Here is a 20,945-nt window from a genome sequence, read left to right as displayed (position 1 = left end):
TGTTTTTTTATTTCATTCTCAGGGTCAGCAATTCCGTTTTATTACACGAGAGTCTCTACGTATTTTCAGCTTTTCATATTTCCAACTGTTAAGTTCCTCCCTCTGTTACTTGGCCGTGGGATGAAACGGGCAGTGTGGATACCGAGCTGGCTGAGAGAGGAAGCAGAGCAGCGGTGAACGGGAATGTTCCCGACCGGAGAAAAGTGCAGAGTAACAAAAGCGAGGAAGTTATGCTAAAGCTTTGTAAAACATTTTTGTGTTCAATTCTGGCCTCTGCACTTGAGGAACGATGTCAAGGCCTTGGAAAGGATGCAGAGGAGATTTGCAAAAATGGTACCAAGGAATGAGATTCAGGTTGAACCTCCCTTCTCCCTGAAGCAGTTGAGGCCAGCTCATTGAATGTTTTCAAGTCAAAGATAGATAGATTTTTAACCAATAAGGGAATTAAGGGTTATGGCGAGAGGGCGGGTAAGTGGAGCTGAGTCCACGACCAGATCAGCCATGATCTTATTGAATGGCGGGGCAGGCTCGAGGGGCTAGATGGCCTACTCCTGTTCCTAATTCTTATGTTCTTATGTTTTCTGGAATCCTCGGGACCCGGCCTGTTCTGGATAAGGGATTTTTCCGGACGAGGGGTGGTCACGTTAAATTGGATGGTACAGGTACTGAGCAAGGGGATATCAGGGTTGGCTGGCTTGGGGCTGAGTGCAGCAGAGATCATGGGGGTGGGGGGGGGGTGTGGTGGATCGTGGGGTCAGGTCAGCGATTGCGGGAGTCGGCAGCGAGGAAGGACTTCAATTTGTTCATGTCAGAGTTCTGCGCATGCACCACACAGTGGCCGGGAATGGTTCTGGACGAGGGGTGGTTCCGGATAAGGAAGTTCATGATTAGGGAGGTTCAACCTGTACTTCAGTTATGTGGAGAAGCTGAGGCAGTTAGGAGAAGATTTGATAGAGGTGTTCAAAATCATGAAGGGGTTTGATAAAACAATGAGAAACTGTTTGCATTGGCAGAACGGTCAGTGACCTGAGGACGCAGGTTTTAGGTGATTGACAAAATCCAGGGGTGAAATGAGAATTTTTTACGCAATGGGAACGCGCTGAAAGGGCGGTGGGAGCAGATTCAATCGTAACTTTCAAACGGAAATTGGATAAATACTTGAAACGGAGAAAGTTGCCGGGCCGTGGGAAAGAGCGGGGCAGTGAGACTAATGGGATGGCTCTTTCACAGAGCCGGCACAGGCACGATGGGCTGAATGGCGGCCTCCTATGCTCAATGTTTCTATAGTGTGAAAAATTACTTCCTCATGCCCACACTGACTCTCACTGGGGTACAGTTCCACACACACTGACTCTCACTGGGGTACAGTTCCACACACACTGACTCTCACTGGGGTACAGTTCCACACACACTGACTCTCACTGGGGTACAGTTCCACACACACTGACTCTCACTGGGGTACAGGTCCCACACACACTGACTCTCACTGGGGTACAGGTCCCACACACACTGACTCTCACTGGGGTACAGGTCCCACACACACTGACTCTCACTGGGGTACAGTTCCACACACACGGACTCTCACTGGGTTACAGTTCCACACACAGACTCTCACTGGGTTACAGTTCCACACACAGACTCTCACTGTGGTAGTTCCACACACACTGACTCTCACTGGGGTACAGTTCCACACACACTGACTCTCACGTTTAAAATGCTGAGATGGAGAAATATATTTGAGTAACAGGAGAAGAATCTGGAATCATGGAACCACGGTACTAATGGTGACACAGACATGAAGTTCAGTGTAAAATTAATATTTTATTTTCTCGGTTATTTGAAACTGGAAACCCAAGTGAAAGCTTCAGAGAGGGAACTGGAACAAGCCATGTTAACACAATGCTCTGTCACAACATGTGCTCACACAGTGTAGACTGAGAGCTGCACTCTCTCGGGGCGGAATTCAGTTGCTGACGCCGATGTTCAGTGTTAACTGGGTGTCAGGCAGGTGTGCGTGGCTCAGGGTGCTGTAAGCGCCTGACGCGAGAGTCGGTGCTCGTTGTTTAAGGGCGTTAAAACATTGTCCCACCATGATGTCAGTGCGTGGGCAACGCCTCCTTGGCGCCTCGAGCGCGATATTTAGTTTGAACGTCGGCACGCTGTCGTACAGCCGTGAGTAAACAGCGGAGCTCGGGCGGATTCACCTGGAGACAAAGGTAAGTGTTTTTCTTATTTCATTATTGTAACAGTGAGGAAGTTTGCGCGTTTCTTTTTCCCCTTTTCATCTCGTTTCCGAGTGAGCATAGCGGTAGCCCCCCGATGGGAAATTCAGTCGGTTCCTGAGCTCTCGCCCGAGGGTGAGAGTGCAAGGCCACATTCAGTGCTGCTCTCTCATCATTGGCCGTTGGAGCCCGCACCTAACGCCGAGCGCTAAAATCAGCAACGGGCGGTGACACGGCCTCAAACACAGCGGGACTGAACTTCGGCCCCTGACAACCTACACACTCTGCACCCGCCCGACCCGCTCCTCCCCCTCACTCTGGCTCCACCCCCGGGCCCCTGATAGGCTCCTCCCCCTCACACTCTGGCTCCACCCCCGGGCCCCTGATAGGCTCCTCCCCCTCACACTCTGGCTCCACCCCCGGGCCCCTGATAGGCTCCTCCCCCCTCACACTCTGGCTCCGCCCCCCCGACGGGCTCCGCCACGGCCCCCGGCTGCTCAGCATGGACTGGGGGCCTCAGCTCAGCAACGCTCCCATCGCACGGCTGCTCCGTCCTGTCCTGCCCCGCCCCAGGGAGCAGTCGCTGTCTGACTGCGTACCCAAGCTACATCATTGGTCGTGTGAGGAACATCCACAGCTCCGGTGGGGTGGGCCTGGGGCATGCCCCTCCCCCGAACGCCCAGGGACCCCTACCAGCATGCCGCCGCCCGGTTCTTGCAGCGTTGTCAGTGACTGAGGACCATTTCCTGCATCAGCACAACTCCGGGGTCACTGAGGGACGGAAGCTGCTGGAAGATTTCACCTTTCAATTTGGAGACTGGAATGTCGCAATTACACCGACACGCCCTGGAGAATAATCTCCTGAACACTGAGACACTGCTATTGACAAACCCAGGCTCTCAGGGCAGGCACCGGGGGAAGGGCCCGGTCCCACAGGGCAGCGGGGGAAGGGCCCGGTCCCACAGGGCAGGCAGCGGGGGAAGGGCCCGGTCCCACAGGGCAGGCAGCGGGGGAAGGGCCCGGTCCCACAGGGCAGGCAGCGGGGGAAGGGCCCGGTCCCACAGGGCAGGCAGCGGGGGAAGGGCCCGGTCCCACAGGGCAGGCAGCGGGGGAAGGGCCCGGTCCCACAGGGGTAAATCCAGAATACTCGAGCACAAAACTGTTGCGAGAGGAAATGAATGTTTTATGTGGGAGCTTTTGACAAGGCCCCACATGGCAGGCTGATCAACAAAGTAAAAGCCCATGGGATCCGAGGAAGGGTGGCAAATTGGCAGGAAGCAAAGGGGAATGACTGAGAGGAGTTTTTGTAACTGAAGGCTGTTTCCAGTGGGGTTCCGCAGGACTCAGTACTCGCTCCCTAACTTTTTGCAGTAAAAGTTTATGATTTGGACTTAAATGTAGGGGGCATGATAAGAAATTTGCAGCTGATACAAAAATTGGCCGTGAGGTTGACAGTGAGGTGGAAAGCTCTAGACTGCAGGAAGATATCGATGAACGGGTCAGTTGGGCAAGTGGAATTCAATCTGGAAAAGTGTGAGGTAATGCATTTGCGGAGGGGCAACAAGACAAGGGACTATACAATAAATGGGAGGATACTGAGGTGTGGAGGACCAGAGGGACCGTGGAGTGCAGGTCCACAGATCCTTAAAGGTATCGGCACATTTAGTTAAAAAGGCATACGGAATACTTGCCTTTATTAGCCGAGGCAGAGAATGCAAGAGCAGGGAGGTTATGCTTGAACTGTATACATCACTAGTTAGGCCGCAGCTGGAGTACTGCGTGCAGTTCTGGTCACCACATTACAGAAAAGGTGTGGTTGCACTGGAAAAGGTGCAGAGATTTACGAGGATGTTGCCTGGACTGGAGAATTTTAGCTATGAGGAAAGATTGGATAGGCTGGGGTTGTGTTTCTTGGAACAGAGGAAGCTGAGGGGAGATTTAATTGAGGTGTATAAAATTCTGAGAGGCCTCGATAGACCCTTCCTATCCACTCTATTTCCCTGAGCAGAGGGGTCAATAACCAGGGGGCATAGATTTAAAGTAATTGGTGAAAGGACTAGAGGGGAGATGAGGAAATATTTCTTCATCCAGAGGGTGGTGGGGGTCTGGAACTCACGGCCTAAAAGGGTGGTAGAGGCAGAAACCCTCACCACATTTAAAAAGTACTTAGATGTGCATCTGAAGTGCCGTATCCTGCAGGGCTACGGACAGAGAGCTGGGATTAGGCTGGGTGGCTCTTTTTTGGCCGGCGCGGACATGATGGGCCAAATGGCCTGCTTCGGTGTCTAATTTTTGTGAGTCTATAACTCTATGAAATACTTAGAAGGGAAAAGAGATATGATAAATGTGGAATGAAACAATCTCAATCAGCAAGATACAGAGAAATTATTTCCTCTGATGAGGAATCTGGTAAAAGGAGCACGAGCTTAACATTAGGGCCAGGTCGATCAGGCATGACATCATGAAAACACTTCGTCACACAGGGACCGGGCCCTTCCCCCGGGGCCTGCCCTGTGGGACCGGGCCCTTCCCCCGGGGCCTGCCCTGTGGGACCGGGCCCTTCCCCCGGGGCCTGCCCTGTGGGACCGGGCCCTTCCCCCGGGGCCTGCCCTGTGGGACCGGGCCCTTCCCCCGGGGCCTGCCCTGTGGGACCGGGCCCTTCCCCCGGGGCCTGCCCTGTGGGACCGGGCCCTTCCCCCGGGGCCTGCCCTGTGGGACCGGGCCCTTCCCCCGGGGCCTGCCCTGTGGGACCGGGCCCTTCCCCCGGGGCCTGCCCTGTGGGACCGGGCCCTTCCCCCGGGCCTGCCCTGTGGGACCGGGCCCTTCTGTCATGTATTCAACTATCATTGTAACCCATGTATAAGCTGACATAAGTTGTACACCTTGAGAACATTGACCACAAGGGGGTGAACTTGTGGGAGACACTCCTAACCTGGACTTTCAGGTATAAAAGGGGAAGTTCTACCCACCTTCATCACTTGAGGTCTTGGTAATAAAGGTAACTGGTCACAGAGTGACCACCTCTCACGTATGGGCCTTGTATGCATTTATACTGTACAGTAAGGACATATCATTGGCGACGAGAAACTGGGATTTAAACCACACGAGCATGGCCACTAGCAGCACAGACGAGAGGTACTGTGTTAGTGATGATTGGGATGACGTTATTGAGAGACTACAGCAAAGTTTTGTCACTAAGGAATGGTTGGGACAGGATTCGGCCGACAAACGCAGGGCTCATCTCCTGACGGTTTGTGGATCCAGAATGTACTCCCGATGAAGGACCTTCTCGCGCCAGAGAAGCCGGCGGACAAGACGTTCGAAGAGCTCAGTAAGTTGATCGGGGAACACCTTTAACCGGCGAGCAGCATGCACATGGCGAGACACCGGTTTTACACGCACCGGTGGTGAGAAGGGCAAAGCGTTCCAGACTTCGTGGCAGATCTCCGGCGACTGGCGAGCCTATGTAAGTTCCCAGATGCATGCAGAGCGGAGATGCTGCAAGACTTTTTTATTGAGGGCATCGGGCATGCCAGGGTTTTCAGGAAACTGATTAAAACCAAAGACTTGACCTTGGAAGCGGTGGCTCTGATAGCCCAGACATTTATCTCAGGGGAGGAAGAGACCAGAATGATGTATGACAGAAATCTTGGCTCAAATGCGGCAAACGACCAGGGAGTCAGCATTGTTAACGGAGCACACAGTTCTCTAGGCAGACAAGGACAATCGGACATGCCGCAGCATGTAGTCGAACCCAAAGGGGGAATGCAACAGAGACAATGGCTAGCTGAACGGCGATTTATGCCATCGCAATGGACAATGCAGCCAGTAATGGGGCCATCAACACCTGTTAATGGTGCGCTTAAGGACAGTTTCAGAGATGATTGACTGGTAATGGACCTTTTGTTTCCAACAACGGGGCCTCCAGCTCATGCTGGAGGTGTGGAGGCAAACACTCAGCCAGAGCTTGCAGGTATCAGCAATATACCTGCAGAAACTGCAACGTCAGCGGTCACTTGGCGCGTATGTGCAGGAAGCCTGCCGCCAGGTTGATGTACGAGGAGGACGGGCCCGATGTAAGCCCTTCGAGGCCAAATGAATACTGGGGGAAATCGCTGGAAGCTGAAGTTCAGCGAGTTCATGTGGAGCACGTATACAGTTCATACACCAGGATGCCACCGATAATGATGAAAGTGCTCCTCAATGGCATCCCAGTATTAATGGAGCTAGACACGGGGGCCAGCCAGTCCCTGATGAGTATCAAACAGTTCGAAAGGTTGTGGGTGTCCAAGGCCAGGAGGCCAAAATTATTGCGGATTGACGCACAGCTACGGACATATACAAAGGAGATAATTCCGGAGCTAGGCAGCACCACGGTAGTCGTAACCCACAAAGATTCGGGGAACAGGTTGCCACTCTGGATTATTCCGGGGGACGGTCCCGCACTACTGGGGAGGAGTTGGCTTGCTGTCATGAATTGGAAATGGAGCGATGTCAGTACAATTTCTTCTGTGGAGCGAGTATCATGCTCACAGGTCCTGGTAAAATTTGACTCATTATTTCAACCCGGCATCGGCACTTTCATGGGGGCCAAAGTAGTGATTCACATAAACCCGGACGCCAGGCCAGTACACAAGGCCAGAGTGGTGCCATACGTGATGCGGGAAAAGATAGAAGGCGAATTGGACCGCCTGCTGAGGGAAGGCATCATCTCGCCAGTCGAATTCAGTGACTGGGTGAGCCCGATCGTGCCGGTGCTCAAGACGGATGGGTCGGTCAGGATATGTGGTGATTACAAGGCCACCATCAATTGGGTGTCACTCCAAGACCAGTACCCACTACCGAGAGCGGAGGACCTCTTTGCGACGCTATCCGGTGGCAAACTTTTTTCAAAATTGGACCTGACCTCAGCTTACATGTCCCAGGAGCTGGCGAGTGAGTTGAAGAAGCTGACCACCATCACGACACACAAGGGGTTGTTTGAGTATAACAGATGTCCGTTCGGGATTTGTTTAGCCGCCGTGATCTTTCAGCGAAATATGGAAAGCCTCCTCAAGTTGATTCCAAGGACGGTGGTTTTTCAAGACGACATCCTCATCACGGGTCGCGATACTAAAGAACACCTCCACAACCTGGAGGAGGTGCTATGCAGACTGGACCGGATAGGGCTGGGACTGAAAAAGGCGAAGTGCATCTTCTTGGCTCCAGAGGTAGAATTCCTGGGAAGGAGGGTAGCAGCAGACGGGATCAGACCTACTGCTTCCAAAACGGAAGTGATCCAGAGAGCACCCAGGCCCCGTAACACGACGGAGCTGTGTTCGTTCCTGGGGCTCCGAACTACTTTGTTAACTTTCTTCCCAAATTGAGCACGCTGTTAGAGCCGCTACACGTGCTCCTACGCAAAGGTCGAGATTGGGTCTGGGGGGACAGCCAGGAAAGGGCTTTTGATAGAGCACGCAATTTGTTATGCTCCAACAAACTGTTAACGTTATATGACCCGTGTAAGAAACTTGTTTTAACGTGCGATACGTCGTCCTATGGGGTTGGGTGTGTGTTGCAGCATGTGAATGCCAATGGTCAGTTACAGCCGGTAGCTTATGCCTCCAGAAATCTGTCACAGGCAGAAGGGGGCTACGGGATGGTAGAAAAGGAAGCGCTAGCATGTGTATATGCAGGAAAAAAAATGCACCAGTACCTGTTTGGCAGGAAATTTGAGCTGGAGACAGATCACAAACCCCTAAAGTCCCTTTTGGCCGACAACAAGGCCATAAATGCAAATGCATCGGCCCGCATACAGAGGTGGGCACTCACGTTAGCCACCTATGACTACACAATTCGGCACAGGCCGGGCACTGAAAACTGCGCCGATGCACTCAGCAGGCTCCCACTAGCCACCACTGAGGGGGCAACTGAGCATGATGCTGAGATGGTCATGGCTGTTGAAGCTTTCGAAAGCGAAGGCTTACCTGTGACAGCCCGTCAGATTAAAGTCTGGACAAATAAAGACCTGCTACTGTCTTTAGTTAAGAAATGTGTCCTGAATGGGGACTGGGCAGCCACGTACGGGGCATGCCCTGAGGAATTTAAACTGTTTCATAGGCGCAAGGATGAACTCTCGATGTAGGCTGATTGCCTCCTGTGGGGAAACCGAGTAGTCATGCCCCAGATGGGCAGAGAGGTGTTTATCAGAGAACTTCACAATGAGCACCCAGACATTGTCATCATGATGGCAATTGCCAGGTCACACGTTTGGTGGTCAGGGATAGATGCAGACCTGGAACTTTGTGTTCGCAGGTGCTACACATGTGTCCAGCTGGGCAACGCACCCAGGGAAGCCCCCCTTAGCCCCTGGCCCGCCAAGCCATGGTCACGCATCCATGTGGACTACGCAGGTCCTTTCATGGAAAAAATGTTTTTGGTTGTAGTAGACGCCTACTCCAAATGGATTGAGTGTGCCATTTTAAATTCAAGCACATCCTCTGCCACGGTAGAAAGTCTACGGGCAATGTTCGACCCCCATGGTCTACGGGATGTCTTGGTCAGCGACAATGGCCCGTGCTTCACAAGCACTGAATTCCAGGACTTCATGGCAGGCAATGGAATCAACCATGTCAGAACGGCACCGTTGAAGCCGGCCTCAAACGGCCAGGCGGAACGAGCAGTGCAGATAATCTAACAGGGGATGCTCTGAATCCAAGGGGGTTCCCTACAAAGCCGCTTATCACGCCTCCTGTTGGCCAATAGATCCCGACCACACTCGCTCACAGGGGTTCCACCCGCAGAGCTGCTGATGAAAAGAATGCTCAAAACCAGGTTACCCCTTATACACCCTATTATGAAAGAAATTGTTGAGAGCAGGCGTCAGTCACAATGTGACTACCAGGAATGCGAGAGCGCGATGTATTGATGTCAATGACCTTGTTTTTGTCCTTAATTACGCTGCAGGGCCCAAATGGCTTGCAGGCACTGTGATTGCCAAAGAGGGGAATAGGGTTTTGGTAGTTAAAATTACCGATGGACAAATCTGCCGCAAACACGTGAATCAAACTAAAAGGAGGTTCAGCAACCCCATAGAAGAAGCAGAGGAAGAACACGACTCCTCTACAGGTGACCGAACACCGGAACCAAGTGGAGGAGAGCCCAGTCACTGTGAGCAGTCCAGACAGGCCTGAGGCACCGCAAACAGCAGACACTCAGGCCAGCGCCCAACAACCGGAGCCCCAACTCAGGCGCTCTACAAGGGAGCGTAAACCACCAGAGAGACTTAACCTGTGATCCCAATAAGACTTGGGGGGAGGGGGGGGGGAAAGAGAGGTGGGGGGGAGGAAAGAGAGGGGGGGGAGGAAAGAGGGGGGGGGGAGGAAAGAGGGGGGGGGAGAAGAGAAAGAGGGGGAAGAGAAAGGGGGGGAAGAGAAAGAGAGGGGGGGGAGAAAGAGGGGAGGGAGGGGGGGGTAAGAGGAGGGAGGGGGGGGAGAGGAGAGAGAGGAGGGGGGGGGAAGAGAGAGGAGGGGGGGGGGGAGAGGAGAGAGGAGAAAGGAGGTGATGTCATGTATTCAACTATCATTGTAACCCATGTATAAGCTGACCTAAATTGTACACTTTGAGAACATTGACCACAAGGGAGTGAACTTGTGGGAGACATTCCTAACCGGGACTTTCAGGTATAAAAGGGGAAGCTCCACCCACCTTCATCACTTGAGGTCTTGGTAATAAAGGTAACTGGTCACAGAGTGACCTTCTTTCAAGTATGGGCCTCGTGTGCATTTATACTGTATAGTAAGGACATATCACCTTCCCCCGGGGCCCTGCCCTGTGGTACCGGGCCCTTCCCCCGGGGCCCTGCCCTGTGGTACCGGGCCCTTCCCCCGGGGCCTGCCCTGTGGGACTGGGCTGTTCCCCCGGGGCCTGCCCTGTGGGACCGGGCCCTTCCCCCGGGGCCTGCCCTGTGGTACTGGGCCGTTCCCCCGGGGCCTGCCCTGTGGGACCGGGCCCTTCCCCCGGGGCCTGCCCTGTGGGACCGGACCGTTCCCCCGGGGCCTGCCCTGTGGTACCGGGCCCTTCCCCCGGGGCCTGCCCTGTGGGACCGGGCCCTTCCCCCGGGGCCTGCCCTGTGGGACCGGGCCCTTCCCCCGGGGCCTGCCCTGTGGGACCGGGCCCTTCCCCCGGGGCCTGCCCTGTGGGACCGGGCCCTTCCCCCGGGGCCTGCCCTGTGGGACCGGGCCCTTCCCCCGGGGCCTGCCCTGTGGGACCGGGCCCTTCCCCCGGGGCCTGCCCTGTGGGACCGGGCCCTTCCCCCGGGGCCTGCCCTGTGGTACTGGGCCGTTCCCCCGGGGCTCTGCCTTGTGAGCGTGGGATGTCAATAGCAGTGTGTGGGATGTGCTGTGTCTCAGTGTTTGGGAGACTATTCTCCAGGGCACGTCGGTGTAATTGTGACATTAACCATTACTGCTCACATCGAAGCCCTTTTGAAGAAAAAGTGTCATTCTGGATGGGTTGTGTTGGAGAGCAGAGCTGCTCTATTTTTTAGGACCTTGTTAGTGTTTCCGAGTCTGTACTAGGGTCTTAGTGGCTGCAGAGATAGTGGATACATTGGTTGTAAACTACTAAAATTCCCTGGATTCTGGGGCGGTCCCAGCGGATTGGAAAGCCACAAATGTAAAAACAAGGAGGCAGACAAAAGGCAGGAAACTCTCGACCAGGTAGCCTAACATCTGTCGTTGGGAAAATGTTGGCGTCCATTATTAAGGAAGCAGTAGCAGGACATTTGCAAAAGCATGATTCAATTAAGCAGAGTCAACATGGTTTTATGAAAGGGAAATCATGTTTGACAAATTTGCTGGAGTTCTTTGAGGATGTAATGAGCAGGGTGGATAAGGGGGAACCATGGGTTGTGGTGTATTTGGGTTTCCAGAAGGCATTCGATAAGGTGCCACACAAAAGGTTACTGCACAAGATAAAAGTTCACGGGGTTGGGAGTAATATATTAGCATGGATCGAGGATTGGCTAACTAACAGAAAACAGAGAGTCGGGATAAATGGGTCATTTTCCGGTTGGCAAACAGTAACTAGTGGGGTGCCGCAGGGATCAGTGCTGGGGCCTCAACTATTTACAATCTATATTAATGACTTGGATGAAGGGATCGAGTGTAATGTAGCCAGATTTGCTGATGATGCAAAGATGGGTGGAAAAGCAAATTGTGAGGAGGACACAAAAAGTCTGCAAAGGAATAGACAGGTTAAGTGAGTGGGCAAAAATTTGGCAGATGGAGTATAATGTGCGAAAATGTGAGGTTAAACTTTAGCAGAAAAAATTGAAAGCATATTATAATTTAAATGGAGAAAAATTGCAAAGTGCTGCAGTACAGAGGGACCTGGGGATCCTTGTGCATGAAACACAAAAAGTTAGTATGCAGGTACAGCAAGTGATCAGGAAGGCAAATGGAATGTTGGCCTTTATTGCAAGGGGGATGGAGTATAAAAGCAGAGAAGTCCTGCTACAACTGTACAGGGTATTGGTGAGGCCACACCTGGAGTGCTGCGTACAGTTTTGGTCTCTGTATTTAAGGAAGCATATACTTGCATTGGAAGCTGTTCAGAGAAGGTTCACTAGGTTGATTCTGGAGATGAGGGGGTTGATTATGAGGATAGGTTGAGTAGGTTGGGCATATACATATTGGAGTTCAGAAGAATGAGAGGTGATCTTATCGAAACATATAAGATAATGAGGGGACTCGACAAGGTGGATGCAGAGAGGATAATTCCACTCATAGGGGAAACTAAAACTAGGGGACATAGTCTCAGAATAAAGGACTGCCCATATAAAACTGAGATGAGGAGGAATTTATTTCAGAGGGTTGTAAATCTGTGGAATTCTTTGCCCCAGAAGCTGTGGAGGTTGGGTCATTGAATATATTTAAGGTGGAGATAGACATATTTTTGAGCGATAAAGGAGTAAAAGGTTATGGGGAGCCGGCAGGGAAGTGGAGCTGAGCCCAAGGTCGGATCAGCCATGATCTTATTGAATGGCGGAGCAGGCTTGAGGGGCCATATGGCCGACTCCTGCTCCTATTTTTAATGTTCTTATGTACCCCAGTGAGAGTCAGTGTGTGTGGGACCCGTACCCCAGTGAGAGTCAGTTACTTTATAAATCTCGATCCCGGTCTTTCTGTGAATCGTTACTTGGACACTGGTTGACTGACAGGCACAATACGTATGGTCAGTCTGTCACTCGTGACCGAGGCAGTGAGCAGGAACAATGCTCGCCCTGGCCTCCAGCTGCCACCCACAGGGGGCCTGTGCTAATCTGCAGCTCAGAGACAGACTGCATGCTGACAGTGGCTGCCAGTCAGGGGAAGTGGCATCTGCCTGAGACTATTTGTGGATTTGTTACTGATGACTGCAGCCTGTTACTACCCATGGAGTTTGCAGGGTGCATCTGGTGATCTAGATATCGTCGGCCATTCACTCGCGATGTTTACAGCCGAGTTATTTATTGGTGGCCAGGATTCTGGGCAGCTCCCATTCTCTGGTTTCTGCTCTGCGACCATTTTCTTGTGTATAAATTGTTCCTGCACCTCATCAATTTGACTCAGTTGGTAGCATTCTCATTTCAGAGGTCGTGGGTTCAAGCCCCTCGCCAGCACATAATCCAGGCAGACATTTCGGTGCAATACTGAGGGAGTGCTGCAATATTGGAGCGAAAGTACTGAGGGAGTGCTGCAATATTGGAGGGGCAGTACTGAGGGAGCGCCGCACTGTCGGAGGGTCAGTACTGAGGGAGTGCCGCACTGTCAGAGGGTCAGTACTGAGAGAGTGCCGCACTGTCGGAGGGGCAGTACTGAGGGAGCGCCGCACTGTCGGAGGGTCAGTACTGAGGGAGTGCCGCACTGTCGGAGGGGCAGTACTGAAGGAGTGCCGCACTGTCGGAGGGGCAGTACCGAGGGAGTGCTGCACTGTCGGAGGGGCAGTACCGAGGGAGTGCTGCACTGTCGGAGGGGCAGTACTGAGGGAGTGCTGCACTGTCGGAGGGGCAGCACCGAGGGAGTGCTGCACTGTCGGAGGGTCTGTACTGAGGGAGTGCTGCACTGTCGGAGGGGCAGTACTGAGGGAGTGCTGCACTGTCGGAGGGGCAATACTGAAGGAGTGCTGCACTGTCGGAGGGGCAGCACTGAGGGCGGGCCGCACTGTCGGAGGGGCAGTACCGAGGGAGGGCCGCACTGTCAGAGGGGCAGTATTGAGGGAGTGCAGCAGTGTTGGAGGTGCCATATTTCGGATGAGATATTAAACCGAGGCCCTGTCTGCCCTCAGCTGGATGTAATAGCTCCCATGGTACTATTTATCCCTGAATCAACATCACAGTATAGATTTCTGTTCAGTTATCTCGTAGCATGCAAAGTTTGATAAACATGAGCGAGAAAGGAATATAAGGATATGCTGATGGGGGTGAGATGAAGTTGGGTGGGAGGCTTGTGTGGAGCATAAACCCCGGCACATACTTATTGAGCCGAAGGACCTGTTTCTGCGGTTTAAATTCTATGCATTGCTGTTTATGGGATCTTGATGTGTACAATATGACTATTGTGTTTGCCCACGTAACACTACATATCTCCTTTTCTTCAAAGGTGCTGTTGAACTACAGCTGTCAGTACAGACCTGATTCTGCCTCTGCCCCTGCCCCTTTACCTGCCACTGAGGAAAGGTTGAGGAGGTTGGGCCTCTACTCATTGGAATTCAGAAGAATGAGAGGTGATCTTATCGAAACGTATAAGATTATGAGGGGGCTTGACAAGGTGGATGCAGAGAGGATGTTTCCACTGGTGGGGGATCTAGAACTAGAGGGCATGATCTTAGGATAAGGGGCCGCCCATTTAAAACTGAGATGAGGAGGAATTTCTTCTCTCAGAGGGTTGTAAATCTGTGGAATTCGCTGTTTCAGAGAGCTGTTAAAGATGGGACATTGAATAAATTTAAGACAGAGATAGACAGTTTCTTAACCGTTAAGGGGTTGTGGGGAGTGAGCGGGGAAGTGGAGCTGAGTCCATGATCGGATCAGCCATGATCGTATTAAATGGCGGAGCAGGCTCGAGGGGCCGTATGGCCGACTCCTGCTCCTATTTCCTATGTTCCCTGCCCCTTTACCTGTCCCTGACTCTGATCCTGCCCCCAGTTCTAACTTCCCGTTGAACAATAATCCGGCCAGTGGCTGTGTGACGGACTGAGTGGCTGCAGGAACCGAGCTGTGAGTAACCAGGGACTGACAGATCCATCCGATCATCGGCACTCTGCACTCTCAGCTCAGTCCCCACAGAATCTACAAGCAGTTCCACCTCCCCTTCCACCGGCACCAAACACCAACAATATAACTCATTGCCGACTGTCGCAGTGTAACCCCCATTCAGGGGTGATGTCAGGAAGCACTTCTTCACACAAAGGCTAGTGGAAATCTGGAACTTCATCCCCAAAAAGCTGCTGGGGGTCAATTGGAACAATTCTGAACTGAGATTGATAAACGTTTCATCGAATCATAGAACGATACAGCACAGGAGTCCATTCAGCCCATCGTTCCAAGAGCAATCCAGTTAGTCCCACTCCCCCTTTGTTGGGCATGGGTTACAGAACCAAGGAGGGTAGATGGAGTTAAGATACAGATCAGCAGTGATCGCAAGGCTGAATGACCCACTCCTGTTCCTATGTACCCTCCTCCTTGTACCCTGAGCTTTCTGTTTTCCCTTCTACCTACCGCTTGATGCCCAGTTTTCTGTATCTCTGCTTTGTAACATGCTGCCGATTTTCTGTGTGTAAGAACCACTGTAGGAATGGATGGTCTTGTGTTTTGGAGACTGGCACACGATATTGGTGGTCAGTCTATGGCCAACTGTATTACGGCTCCGTATCAGCCCAGACCTTGCTCCCATAGAGCTTCCTGGCAATGCTTGGCTCAGAGACAACAGCTGGTGCCAGGGAGGAGAGAGGACATCTGCCCGAGTCTATTTCTGGTGCCTGTACTGATGGTTGCAACCTGTCTCTGCCCATGTAAGGTAGCAGGGGGCAGTTTCTCAATCAGGTGGCCATTTGTGACCTAGTTATCGATGCCAGTTACCTGCGATTGGTAGAAAACGTCATTCAGGCCGAGTGTTTATTTATGGTGTGGCTAGGCTCAAAGCATTCTCCTTCTCGGTCTGTCTGCTGCAATAAAGCTTCACGCTGTTGGGTGCCGATGGCAGTATTGAGAAAGCTGTCCTGGGTCCTGTCGGTGTGCCTGATACTGACACACACGGCAATGCCCAAAGCGGCCAGAGTCAATGACATCCTTTCGAAAGGTGACTCTGACTATATACTGCCGGACTACCGAGGGAAAGGCTGCATCAATAACAATGGATTTGTGTTCGATGTGGGTGAGAAGTTTTACCCCACGGCGGAAGCGTGCCCCTGTGTCTGCACTGAAGCGGGTCCTGTGTGCCGAAAGCCCCGGTGCCCACGAATCCCCCCGCGCTGTATCCGTGTGAGCTACCACGCCTGCTGCCCACAGTGTGTGCAGTTCCGCAATTCCTGTCAATATGGAGGCAAGACCTATAGGCTCTTCCAGGAGTTCTGGGTAATTTCACACTTTCTCCTTTTAACCATTTTCCGCGGTTTCGATTCTGATTTGTAAATTGCTCCTGTCAGTTGCTCTCACTTGGCTCAGCTGGCAACTTTCACTGAGTCAGAAGGTTGTGGATCAAACTGTTTTTAGAACAATGAAAGTGAGATATGGTTCGGGTAAACAGGGTACTGAGATTGAACAGTGAGCCAGAATTTGAAGACAATTCCGAGGATAGGGGAAACGGCACAAAATACCCCAAAAAGTAATTTATTCTGGGCCAATTTATATCTTTAAATAAAGAGCCCGTCATTATAGGAGAATAAGGGTTATGCGGATATTAATTCACAAGGAGCTGAGAGAAAGCCAGGCGGAGCTCCAGAGCGATTAGTCACCAGGACTGTACGCAGTGAGCTTTCTCGTGTTGGTGTGGTGTGAGTGAGCGTGTACCTTTACTCTGACCGTTAGTGCTGTAACAGCAGCCATTTTATCAGCAACAGGTGAACACATCTTAAACCCAATTGATAAAAGTGTGAAGAAAATATGATTTTTGGCACAAAGTTGTGCAGACATTCCCTTTTACCCACTGTGTACTGTACACGTACAGGAGCTGACCCTGAGACACACTGTCTGTACGGTACCAGACGGGAATCGTCCCCAAAGGGTATGAATAAGACTAATTATAAGTGGAAGGTCTATAAGGAAAGATTGGATAAAATTAAGTTTTGCAGTTTAGAAATAAATCAGCTAAAGGAGCCCTCCTGGGATACAAGATATTAAATGGAGCCGATAACATGAATCGAGAACATTCATTCAAGTTAAGCGAGAAAAATAAGCCGAGAAAATAGAAGCTTAAAGTGGTCAAAGGTAAATGTAAAACAGGTATCAAGAAGACCATCTTCACTCAGAGCGATAAACGTTTGGACTAAGTTGCCAGGGGTTGCAGTTAACAATGTTCAGGAGTTCTGAGTGCAGCTGGAGGCTGTGATGGGAGGGGATGCATGGTGTATTACTCTGCTGCTTATTAGGAGCTGTGTGTAACACAACAGTCCTTTCAGTCCCAAGCCCTTGCCAGTTAAATAGGTATATCCTGAATTCAACTGTCCTCAGTACCTCCTGAGATCTATAGTAAGCCCTGGTTAGACCATATCTATCATTTATCTATTGTCTACAAATACAATAAGCAGAATGTATGTTTTCCTGGGCACTGTGACTCAGGAAGGATATACCGGTATTGGCTTTGGAAGGAGAGTGGCGCAGGATGTTACCAGGGCTCCAAGGGTTAGATTATGAGGAGAGATTACATAAACTATGCTTGTATTCCCTGGAATATAGAGATATAGACAGGCTAAGTGAGTGGGCAGGAACAGGGCAAGTTGAATATAATGTGGAGAAATGTGAAGTTATCCACTTTGGTGGGAAAAATAGAAAAGCAGAGTATTTTTTAAACGGTGAGAGATTGGGAAATGTTGGTGTTCAGAGGGACCTGGGAGTCCTTGTACACCAATCACTGAAAGTTAACATGCAGGTACAGCAAGCGATTAAGGGAGCAAATGGTAAATTGGTCTTTATTACAGGAGGATTTGAGTATAAGAGTAAAGCTGCCTTACGGCGATTATATCGGGCCCTGGTGAGGCCACACCTGGAGTATTGTGCACAGTTTTGGTCTCCTTACCTAAGGAAGGATATACTTGCCATAGAGGGAGTGCAACGAAGGTTCACCAGACTGATTCCTGGGATGGAGGGATTGTCCTATGAGGAGAGATTGAGTAGACTAGGCCTATATTCCCTAGAGTTTAGAAGAATGAGAGGTGATCTCATTGAATCATACAAAATCCTTACAGGGCTCGACAGGGTCGATGCAGGCAGGATGTTTCCTCGGGCTGGGGAGTCTAGAACCAGGGGTCACAGTCTCAGAATAAGGGGTCGACCATTAAGGACTGAAATGAGGAGGAATTTCTCCACTCGGGGGGGGTGAATCTTTGGTATTCTCTACCCCAGAGGGCTGTGGAGGCTCAGTCGTTGAGTATATTCAAGACAGAGATCGATTTTTGAATATTAAGGGTATCAAGGGATATGGGGACAGTGCAGGAAAGTGGAGTTGAGGTAGAAGATCAACCATGATCTTACTGAATGGTGGAGCAGGCTCGAGGGGCCGAATGGCCAACTCCTGCTCCTATTGTGCCGAGGGAATAGAATCATAAAATGTTTCCAGCACAGAAGGAGGCCATTCGGCCCGTCGAGCCCGTGCCGGCTCTCTGCAAGAGCACCTCAGCCAGTCCCACTCCCCACCCTTTCCCCTTGACCCTGCAATTTTTTCCCTTCAGGAACTTATCCAATTCTCTTTTGAAAGCCACAATTAAGTCTGCCTCCACCATCCTCTCAGGCAGCGCATTCCAGATCCTAACCACTTGCTGCGTAAAAGTTTTTCCTCACTTTTGCCAATCACCGTAAATCTGTGTCCTCTGGTTCTCGACCCTTCCACCAATGGGAACAGTTTCTCTATCTACTCTGTCCAGACCCCTCATAATTTTGAACACCTCGATCAAATCTCCTCTCAATCTTCTCTGCTCCTAGAACAACCCCAGCTTCTCCAGTCTATCCACGTAAGTGAAGTCCCTCATCCCTGGAACCATTCTGGTCAATCTTTTCTGCACCCTCTCCAAGGCCTTCACATCCTTCCTAAAGTGCGGTGCCCAGAATTGGACACAATACTCCAGTTGAGGCCGAACTAGTATTTTATAAAGGTTCATGGTTTTCTATATATATATATTTAAGTGTGACACTGAAATATGCTTGTGTGATGAGATGCAATGTTTAAAGTGACAGATCTGTAAATCCACCGACTTGTCATGAAGCAGCAACAGCACCATCTGCTGGCTGTGTACAGAAGCTGTGTGAATGACATCCTATAACTGGGCAATGTTCCCACTGCTGCTCCCCATCTGCAGTTTGGCAGGAACCTTTGTTCTGAGTGCGGTCGGCGTTGGACTTTAAGGCTGCCAGGCAACTTAATAACAATCAGTGTTTGTTATCAATAAGTTTATCGCGGCCCGACCTGTTAAACCAGAATGTCTCTTTCCCCATGGGCTCCCGGCCGGTGCTGAGCTGGTAAACAAGTTCAAATCCATGTCCGCACTGCTCCACCTGGCACGCAATTCGTTGTCCGGCCTCCTGCGTCCCACCAATCTTACAGTCAGTTGCTTAAATATGATGCTGTTGGGACATTCCTTTCCATCCTGGGGTTGAATTGATCACTGATTTCCAATCTATAACATTGTTTGTGTAGCCATCTGCCTGTGAGCGGTGCCGATGTGAAGCTAACCGAGAAGTGTACTGTCTGACTGCGGAATGTGCTCCTGTCCACTGCGTTAACCCAGCGTATGAGCCCAACCAGTGCTGCCCCGTGTGCAAACAGGGTAAGTCCCATTTACAATACCAGGCGCATTGGGGTAGAAAGAACCCGAATATTCCAAGGCCAGCCTCTCATCACTCACCCTCCAAAACGTTGCTGCCCGTGTCCTAATTCGCACCGAGTCCCGTTCACCCATCACCCCTGGATTGGCTTCTTCAGATGGGCTGTGGCACGTCTCTGGAAGCGATGCTGGAGACAGTGACACAAGATGGCAGCTTTCCTTTGCACTGTACAATATTTCCCCCACAAAAACTGCTTGTACTTTGCACCATGGCCATGAGTGTCACTGGCTCCTGGCACACAGGCCTCACGTGACTGATAGCAACAAAGGAAAACCTGGCAATATGTGAGGCTGGTGGCCAACAACAGCCAGCCAGTTTATCGTCAGGTGGCAGCCTTGTGGGACCAATGTAAAAGCTGCTAGCGGGGAGATGAGGAGCCCCGGGATAGAGAGACTGACACTCCCCTCCCCCCTCCCCCCCCCCCCCACCGAGCTTCCCTCCTGTTTAAACTGCTTCCGAGCTACATCGTTTATGAGCCATAGATTCACTCACACACTTGACTACTCTGTGCCGGTTGTTCAGTCCTAGAGATATACGTGTTACACTCTGTTTTATTCTTACAGGACCCAACTGCTTTGCAGGAAACACCATTATCCCAGCTGGTGTGAAAGTGGAAATGGATGGAATGTCTGTTTGCTTCTGCCCGTATAAGGACGGCTCCTGGGAACCTCAGCCACAAGCGATCTGCACCCCCCGCGGGAGGAGATCGTCTCATCCTTATCCTGCAAAGGAAGAGCGCCACTGGGAATGGGCACAGGGCCCACCCGCAAGCTCACAGCCACACTGGGAATGGGCACAGGGGCAGTAGGCTCACGGACGCATGCTAGGGACCACTGGGAATGGCACAGGGCCCGTCATCATCATCATCATCATAGGCAGTCCCTCATAGACTTGCTTCCACTCTTAACATGAGTCCTTAGGTGGCTGAACAGTCCAATACGGGAACCACAGTCCCAATCACAGGTGGGACAGATAGTCGTTGAGGGTAAGGGTGGGTGGGACTGGTTTGCCGCACGCTCCTTCCGCTCCCTGCGCTTGCTTTCTGCATGCTCTCGGCAATGAGACTCGAGGTACTCAGCGCCCTCCCAGATGCACTTCCTCAAGGGCCTGTAGACCACTGGGAATGGGCACAGGACCCATAGGCTCACGGCCGCCTGCCGGAGACCACCTGGTGTCATGTTCAGCAGAGATAAATACCTAAAGACACCAGCACTGGCCATCAATGTTAAAATCTGCAGGAATAGCAGATGTCAGCAAATGTTCCCTAGACTGTGCGGGACACTGAGGGATTTTAACCATGGGATTCAGCTGCCCGATCTGGCCCGGTCCATTTACAGGTCACTGGCAAACTGCATGCCCCGAACAGGCATCTGGTTGCAGCTGGCCAGCCGTGGCCCAGAGCCCCACTCGGTAGTGTGTCTGGGGAGGGGGCGCTCCTCCTGGCCCACAACAATAATCTGGGACGTGTTTCTAAGGCCTCTTCATGACCGTCAGGCCCAAGTTAAAATGGGGCCACAGCAGGAACTGGGCAGCAAGTCAACCATCTGAATAGTAACGTTATTACCGTCTTATTGCTGCCAGGCAGAGGGAGTTAAAATTGCCCCTTAGTTTTCAAAGTGTCACTATTAGTAAAGTGCTTCTTACTAAAAATCCTGTTGCAGGGCTGC

At 51.6% G+C, this 20,945-nt stretch overlaps 1 protein-coding gene and 1 long non-coding RNA gene across 2 annotated transcripts; one reads left to right on the top strand and one right to left on the bottom strand.

The window, feature by feature from the left end:
* Window positions 1-1,801: 1,801 nt before the first annotated feature.
* On the bottom strand, window positions 1,802-3,006 carry LOC139233648 (uncharacterized). Its single transcript, XR_011588192.1, has 2 exons — window positions 2,916-3,006; window positions 1,802-2,204 (listed from the first exon to the last, which is right to left on the bottom strand). It is a non-coding gene; the product is annotated as an uncharacterized lncRNA (long non-coding RNA).
* Window positions 3,007-13,973: 10,967 nt separating this feature from the next.
* LOC139233647 (von Willebrand factor C domain-containing protein 2-like) lies at window positions 13,974-20,254 on the top strand. The gene is made up of 3 exons (XM_070864057.1): window positions 13,974-15,816; window positions 19,091-19,220; window positions 19,842-20,254. Exons 1-3 carry the CDS (start codon window positions 15,364-15,366, stop codon window positions 20,084-20,086), a joined length of 828 nt encoding a protein of 275 aa, XP_070720158.1. The 5' UTR covers window positions 13,974-15,363; the 3' UTR covers window positions 20,087-20,254.
* Window positions 20,255-20,945: the final 691 nt, after the last annotated feature.

This window comes from Pristiophorus japonicus, chromosome 21 (assembly GCF_044704955.1).
Source record: "Pristiophorus japonicus isolate sPriJap1 chromosome 21, sPriJap1.hap1, whole genome shotgun sequence".
In the NCBI taxonomy this organism is placed as follows: Eukaryota; Metazoa; Chordata; class Chondrichthyes; family Pristiophoridae; genus Pristiophorus; species Pristiophorus japonicus.
Note: the sequence above shows the minus strand (reverse complement) of the source record. Positions and strands in the feature narration are given on the sequence as shown.

Excerpts from the sequence above, each read along its gene's own strand:
- LOC139233647 (XM_070864057.1), top strand. The coding sequence starts at position 15,364 with ATGGTGTGGCTAGGCTCAAAGCATTCTCCTTCTCGGTCTGTCTGCTGC. Across the intron at positions 15,817-19,090 it reads GGCTCTTCCAGGAGTTCTGG|CCATCTGCCTGTGAGCGGTG; the intron begins GTAATTTCACAC and ends TTGTTTGTGTAG. Across the intron at positions 19,221-19,841 it reads CTGCCCCGTGTGCAAACAGG|GACCCAACTGCTTTGCAGGA; the intron begins GTAAGTCCCATT and ends TTATTCTTACAG.